Source organism: Olea europaea, unplaced genomic scaffold, assembly GCF_002742605.1.
Source record: "Olea europaea var. sylvestris unplaced genomic scaffold, O_europaea_v1 scaffold1600, whole genome shotgun sequence".
In the NCBI taxonomy this organism is placed as follows: Eukaryota; Viridiplantae; Streptophyta; class Magnoliopsida; order Lamiales; family Oleaceae; genus Olea; species Olea europaea.
In genome coordinates, this window is record NW_019233628.1 from 143,996 (window position 1) to 151,862 (window position 7,867).

The following is a 7,867-nucleotide window of genomic DNA, read 5'->3' on the forward strand; positions in this document are numbered from 1 at the left end:
TAACCCAAGAATATAATGGTAATAAAATAGAAGGTTTACAAATTAGGCCGCTATTAAAAATAAAATTTTAGTAGTTTAAAAAATGGATGAAATATGTGATGGAAAAATTGTGAAATTCATGAATATGTGTTTGAAATTAAAGGCTTATTTGAGTCACATTATTTTCAAAAAAAAATATTGTTCAACAGTGATTTGACATTATTTCAACCATACATTTTTCAATAAAATAATATTACATGCAAATCTAAAACTTTCCTTATTTTTTAGCCACACATTTCTTTTTGATTTGACATGAATAATACATTTTTCCTAGAATGTGATTCAAACATGGGCTAATTATTGACTTTCACTGTGATTAAAATCTACATTTTAATTTTCACCAAATAGGAACTAATGTAGTGAGTAAGTAAATAAATTTTTTAATACTTATATATTTATTCAATTATATATAATTGAAAATGGATGTTGATCATTTATAAATAATTTATATATTTAAATAGGTAATCTACAACTCTTGTTTGGCCTTGATAAAATTAAATTTTAGTAAATTTTGATAAAAATTGATGAAACGTATATTAAAAATTTGATATTCGTTATGAATCTTAAGAGCTATGTATTTGACAAAAACAAAAAATGAATCTTGAAAGATTGGAGGCCGAATAAGAGTATATGTGAAGAAAAAAATCTACACAAATTAATAGGATAATTACTAAACGCATATCCACGACTCTCTCTATTTAGAATGTCATCAACTAAGATTTTAATGGATTTTAAACATTTTTCTAAAATAGGTGTCCCCAGTTGCTTAATTTTATTAAAATTCATTAAAATCTAGATGCATGTCTGCAATTGAAATTTTCAATGAATTTCAATGAAGCAATTTATCTTCAATAACTAGTGAATTTATGAGAATTTCATTAATTAATGGGTATTAAAAGATTTTGGAAGAATTACACATGAAAATATACATAATTCACTCTTTCGAAATTTCATCATCTTTCATAAGAGTCATATGGTTTATTTGGAAATCTTTTCAACTTCACAAAATTTATTAGAATTTCTAATATTTTAAAATTCATTAAAATCTCAGTTGATGACAACATCGTAAACTTTAGAGAGAATTTTTTTATAGGCTCCAGCAATGCTGTCTATGTAGAATAATTTAATAAATAGAGTGCGTGAAATATGTAGCTTATATTGAGGGTTTTGTTTGACGAACATCGACACCCCTGTTCGAACAGCTTTTTCCATATATTGATATGTTGTTGGGACGGGGTTTTGTCTTTTTCCTTTTTATCCGCTCCATTTTTCATTTCTTTTTCTGTTGAAATTAGTATTTAACCATTTTATCTCTTAAAATATAAATTGTGACTAATTGGACACAAGTGAAGGCCCTATATTTCATATAAATTTAGGATTCAGGTTGCAATTTTCTCAGAGGAAGGTAACTGGCCACCCATATGTCCTCATTTATGGGTTGCGCCAACCTGCTGAGTCTGGAATGCATTCAAGTCACCCCTTAGTCATGATTGAGTTTTATTTTGATAATTACGAAGTTTGAAGTGATTATGGGTTATAGGAAATGCCTTATTACATTAAAAAAAATCAACTCTAAGCACCATGGATTGCATGTTACCTTAGTACGAAAGTCAACGACCATTCGTAAGGCAAGTTTTAAAGAGAGTTGCTTAGACAAGCAATTCGTGCATCGTGTAGAAGGTCTTAGCCTTGGAGTTTTAAAGTTTGCTTTACGTGGTGCTTACCTAATGTGTTAGAAAGTAGGGCACGCATGAGGGGGCGAAGGTTGTCTGTTGAGCATCATTGTGCTTTTGCGATCCATGTTAGGGATATAGAAACACTAATAGGCTGATTGAGTTATTGATCAAGTGAATACCCCCAAGATGCCAACATTTTGGAATTGAATATGCTATGACGTTCATTTGAGTAAGTAGTGGATTAATGGCTGGCTCTGTTTGATCGAGTAAAGCACTAACAAAGATTCATTGTAGCATGCTAAGAGCCTAAATACTTGTAAGTAGTGACAACACGATGATTGCATTGTGGAGCATGCGAGCGAGCATCAACATTTGAGATAGAGCAAGAATGCTTCATTAGGCCTGAATGCGGTTTGATTTGAGTTGGTTTCGACTCCAATCCGAAACCAAAACCAAATTAGTCAGTTCGAGTGAATTTTAACCCAAATTAATACACTCTAACTCTTAAATCGAACCAAAATGGTTTGATTCGGTTCAATTAGTCAGTTTAGACTTTTAGTCCAAATTGAATTAAAAAAACAAAATTGTCCAAATTTTGGCTCAGTTAGATTACAAGAACTAAAATAACTTTATATTACTAGAAATGTTAACTAACAAATAATCAAGTTCCTTGAGTCAGATCAGTGGAAAACTTAATAATTTTGTTGCCTTTTTATACATTAATGTAGCCTGACTGTTTGAGTAGGGAAAAAGATTAAGTATAACATGATGAGTTTGTAAAATAAATTTTCAGTACTATTACTTACCGACAATATCATAGATTGAAGAGAATTGTGATATAGGTATGAGATTAGGACTTATATTTTGATTTTTATTTGCTTTTGAAAAAAAAATGAAAATATGTAAGTGAGTTGGGTGAGTTAGCCAGCGGTTTGAGGTTTCAAATCATGATCGAACCAAACCATCATGATTTTGTCTAAAAGAAAACCAAACCAATTATCCGTGTCAAGTCGACCCGAGTGGATTCAGTTTGATTAGTTTTTCGGTGTTTTTTTGCTCCAGGCCAATGCCTAGTTCCCAAAGAATATGCTTTCAAATGGACTGGGTGCTAGCATGATAGGCAGTTGTAACAAACCGAGTTTGAGACATCAATGATGACGGCATGCATTGGAAACAAATGTAGAATAGGAGTAGCGTTTCGAGTGGTCATGTGAATAAGTTTTGAAAGTGAAATATGCAATTAGTCATGATTATGTTCGAGATAAAAGGACGAAAATAGCTTGAATTGCCACATAGGCATAAAATAGTTCTACTTAAAGACTCAGAGAGTCGGTCGTGAAAATATGCTTCGGCCATGAAACTATGTGACTACAAGAACTTCCATGATTTATGTTATGAAGTATTAGATCATTTACTAGACAAATGTAAGGTAAACTAGGAGCCAAAATGAATGGATAAGAGTATACCACTAATTACAGGACATTCATATGACAAATCAAGAGAATAGTATACAAACTTAAGCAGTGAGACATATAAATCACTTTAATTTAAAGAAGCTTATACCAACCCAAAACAGTTGATATTGGTTGATAATGGTATATATCTTTGCCCCAAATCTTCAAATAAATAACAATCCAACCAGGAAGAAAAATAATTCATACACCCAACTTTATCATAATTTTTTCTAACCGGGCATCATTTGTAAGGAAATTTGTATCTCCAAACTCCTATCATTGTTTCTTGGAGCAGTTAGTCCCTAATCAAACTTTCTTGACTTTCATCATCGGTGAGATTTCTTGTTCTTGTTAACCATTGTTGTGAAGTTTGTGTTGAAAGAAGGGCGATGGGGACTGATGAATTAATGGCGTGTATGTATTTTCTTTGTATTAACTAAATGGTTGCTGCTTGGTTTTCTATTCCCATTGTGGGGATGGGGGTGGCAGGTGGGGGTAGGATATCAAAGAAGGCAGTAAATTATGTCGGGAAGAGAGATGTTGAGGAGAGATCGATGCCAAAGCTTTGTTGAAACTAACAATTAACGTCAAACAACTCAGTCACATAACCCGTATTATTCAAGCTACTAATACCAACTAAAAGGTACAAGAAGTTCAAAATGGATATAATTATATAAATATACCTCTTCGGACCTCAGATGCAATCCCAGTTTTAGCTGTTCCTTTATTTCAAAAATTGAGCTATTGAGAGAGTATTCTCAAGTGTAAGACTAGGAGGAGATAGTAAATAATTTTCTATCTCTATAAGTTCACGTCAATGTTTTCCCTTTTGTCCTTATCTTTTTATTTAATACTAGCGTACAAGATAAATGTTATTTCTTGATTACATAGTTCTGATAAATGAGACTAGGAAGAGGCTTGATCGTATAAACTTTTAGAATACTATTTTGGGGGTTAAGTAGAACAAAGTTGGAGTATATCTAATGCGCTTTTGGTATAGTAAGAATACGACTGTGTGGAATTGATTATCACAGATAATGTCGTATAAAGTTGACTCCATAAATTAAGGGAATGACAACATTAGTCGTCCTGCTTGTAGACTTAAAGAAACTCTAATTTACAAAATAATGCGATTTCAGTAGAAAATGTTAGACCAAAATTAACACGACATGTTGTGGCTGTCAAAACTAAGATTGCATTCGATCTTCAAGTATATATAGCTAAAACCAAACAGAATGGCAAAAAATGATTTATGTAGCCAATATCAAATTATATTTAATAAAAAGGTTTAGCTGTCCTTTTTTGTCTTGGATTCTACAAGAGTACTGCATGACATCTAGATCGCTGTGATGGAAGTTTGTGAAATCATATGAAAAATCAATTGGGAAAGAACACAATCAATAAATTAATGAAATTAAGAAGACAAGACAGACCTTAAGTAAGAGCTTTCCAGTACCCAGCACAAAACCAGCATTAGTATTACCAATTCCAGTTGCAAACTGACCAAATGCTCCAGCAGTACATTTGTGTGAGTCTGTACCCAGCAAGACCCAGTGATAGAAATAAATTATCCAAGAATTATTTTATGTTGTGTGTACCGCACATTCTGGAAAGATGTTGCTGTTGACAAGTGGCTATTATTTTTACATGGTAATTATATCAAGAAAAATCTGACTGATGACAAAGTATCTTCCTGTATTATTAGTTATTAATAATTTTACTATAGAACATTATATTTATAGGAGCTTGCCAAGGCATTTATTTGCAGCAGGTTCCTACAGTATGTGACTGTGTTATAATCCTCATTTCCCGTGATTTACCTGATTTGTTCAGTACATTATATTTCTCTTTTTCTCTGACAATTCCAGTAGATAAACTGCCATAAATTCTTGGATGTTGAATCTAACTTTCTAAAGTGGATCTCTTCTTTCATATTCTGTGGCTGCTAACTTTGTTATTATTGGAGTTAACTCAATCGAATGTTTAGGAGCTTTCGATGATCCTTTAGGATGTCGTGGTGCAATTCTATCTAGAGGTTCCAAATAATGCTGGTTTATCATAACATGTAGACATTTGCAATTTAATTCCAGCAACCACATGAAGATGCTTCATTTGACAGAGCAACAAATATGTTGGCAGTTTGAAAAATAGCCTTATGCCAACACCATTTTGTGTATTATTTGATAGCCATATGTTAAACCAACTTTTCCATTGCAAGTTCACGCCAATGCCAACACCAGTTGAAAAATTCAGATTTATTACGTTCAAATGACTGTAATTATTACTCATCTTATCTAATTACAACTAGTTTGTGAGATATTATAATTAATCTTAATTTTCATTTATCGTGATAGTTCGTAACATGGCTACAACATGGAATCAACGTCGACGCGAACGCCAACATTTAGGTTTATTTTGGACAATGGTCATACAAGCGACTGTGATATATAATGATATTAAATGTTGTGAACATCTTCCTAGAGCTCTTCATACCAATTGGGATTCCGAAAGAGAGTTGACACTTACACGAATGTTTGGCATGAGTGATACGGTATGTCGTGATCTACTTAGGATGAAAATAGGTCCGTTTCAAAGATTATGTGCTCGTTTGCGAACGTATGGGTTGGTTGATAGTAAATTTGTCAGAATTGAGGAACAAGTGGCTATTTTTCTAAATACCGTCGGACATGACCAACGTAATCGATCTGTACATTTTACTTTCTTTCGATCTGGTCAAATGGTGAGCTTTTACTTCCACAGAGTCTTGCACGCTTGTCTTCGACTATATAGAGAAGTTGTGATTAACGTCACTCCTCATCACTCTCCATACGAGAAGGAAAATGTGAAGCCATGGTACTCATTTTTTCAGGTTAGAGGTTTGTAGTTATTTCATTATATCTCTTAAAACTTCCATATTATAATATTTCAAAAATTATTCCTTTTTAAAGGATGCTGTAGGGGCAATAGATGGTACGCATATAGCTGTGAATGTGCCCTTAGAGGAGCAAGCTAGATATCACAATAGAAAACAGGTGATTTCTCAAAATGTTTTGGTAGCTTGTACAATTGATATGAAATTTACATATGTGCTTGCCGGTTGGGAGGGATCCGCACATGATAGTTGATTGTTAAGGAGTGTAATATTACGTCAAGAGCATAATCTAACAATTCCTTTTGGTAAGTTGTATTACAATTTCGAAAAAATCTTTCATATACAACTTATAATGCAATAACAATTGTAACGGGTAAATATTATCTCGTCGACGTCGATTTTCCATTGGTTTCGGAATTTCTTGGACCATATCGTGGGATTCGTTATCATCGTAGAGACATTGGGGGCCAACATCCTGAAAGTAGTAAGGAGTTATTCAATTTTTGACATTCATCTCTTCGTAATGTCATTGAGAGGACAATTGGTTTGCTTAAAAAAAGATTTCAATATTTGGGACATCAATCCTACCTCGACATTGACACACAAGCAAAAATAGTCCTTGCTTGTTCTGCCATCCATAACTTTTTAAGGATTGATGACGTAGAAGATGTTTGTGAGGAGGACCTACACACGTTGATGTACTTGAGGATGAAACTCCAAATGCTCACATATCTTTTACATCTCAAGAAGCATGGTCTAATAAGAGGAATACAATTGCTGAGTTAATGTGGGCTGATTATCGTCCCAATCAGGATGCAAGAGTCGATTTCGATTGAAATATGATATTTTCTTTATTTTATTTATGTTGTTATGTAATGGACTTAAACTCGACACATTTCATGGTTAGCTATTGCTTAGAATAAATACATATTGATATTAGATAGGTTTTTCTTCCACGTCCTTATGTAACTGTTGACATAAGGTTGCTAAAATTTTAAATGTTATAATTGGATTTGATGTTATTAGTTTCAAATTGTTGACATTCATTATTTTACATATTTTTATATAATGGTCAACCATAAACTTTTAATCTTGGTATACAGATTTCATGGCACATAATCGACAAATCTCTACGGCACCGTTTCAAGTGCCTAGACCAACCATCCATTTAGATGTGGAGGAAATAAGCTCAACCAAAATGGATCTCAATGCTAGGAATCGTCATGAGAGTCGGAGTGATGCAATGAATGGTTGTACAATAACTGCATTACTACGTCAAGTGTTGGTCGGTCACAAAAAGGAGTGACAATGGGTTTTCATCATATCACGTTTTCAAAGCAATTGAGAGCGTGTATAACGGATGTGGAATCATGGTCTCGGATAAGAATGTGAGGGCGCGATTGAAGACTCTTAAAAAGGAATTTCTCGAAGTTCGCCAATTGTTGAGTATGAGTGGTTTAGGGTTAGTTCCTGACACTGAACGTGTCACAGCAGATGTTATAGCTTGGGAAGAGTTTTTGAAGGTACAATATTTCATCAACCAACTTATTAGGCATTAAATATTAGTAGTATAATATCTTTTGAACATTGATTATGCGTAGCATATATACCACTCTTTTTTCATTTGTAGGGAAAACTAGAATTCGGAAAGTGGAGGAACAAGCTTTGTCCTCGTTATGATGATATGGAGGCTATCTTTTGAAATGACTCTGTTATAGGAGATTGCACTGTAACTGGCAATGATAATTTATCCCCTATTCCTGGTATGTTGAAGATCGTAAAAAAAAAAATTAAAAAAAAAATAAATATATATATATATATATATA

General features: G+C 33.1%; 1 protein-coding gene across 1 annotated transcript; it reads left to right on the top strand.

Annotated features, from left to right (window-relative positions):
* Window positions 1-5,531: 5,531 nt before the first annotated feature.
* Window positions 5,532-7,347, top strand: LOC111377060. The gene is made up of 3 exons (XM_023000110.1): window positions 5,532-6,038; window positions 6,118-6,265; window positions 7,145-7,347. Exons 1-3 carry the CDS (start codon window positions 5,532-5,534, stop codon window positions 7,345-7,347), a joined length of 858 nt encoding a protein of 285 aa, XP_022855878.1.
* Window positions 7,348-7,867: the final 520 nt, after the last annotated feature.

Excerpts from the sequence above, each read along its gene's own strand:
- LOC111377060 (XM_023000110.1), top strand. The coding sequence starts at position 5,532 with ATGGCTACAACATGGAATCAACGTCGACGCGAACGCCAACATTTAGGT. Across the intron at positions 6,039-6,117 it reads CATGGTACTCATTTTTTCAG|GATGCTGTAGGGGCAATAGA; the intron begins GTTAGAGGTTTG and ends TCCTTTTTAAAG. Across the intron at positions 6,266-7,144 it reads ATTTACATATGTGCTTGCCG|ATTTCATGGCACATAATCGA; the intron begins GTTGGGAGGGAT and ends CTTGGTATACAG.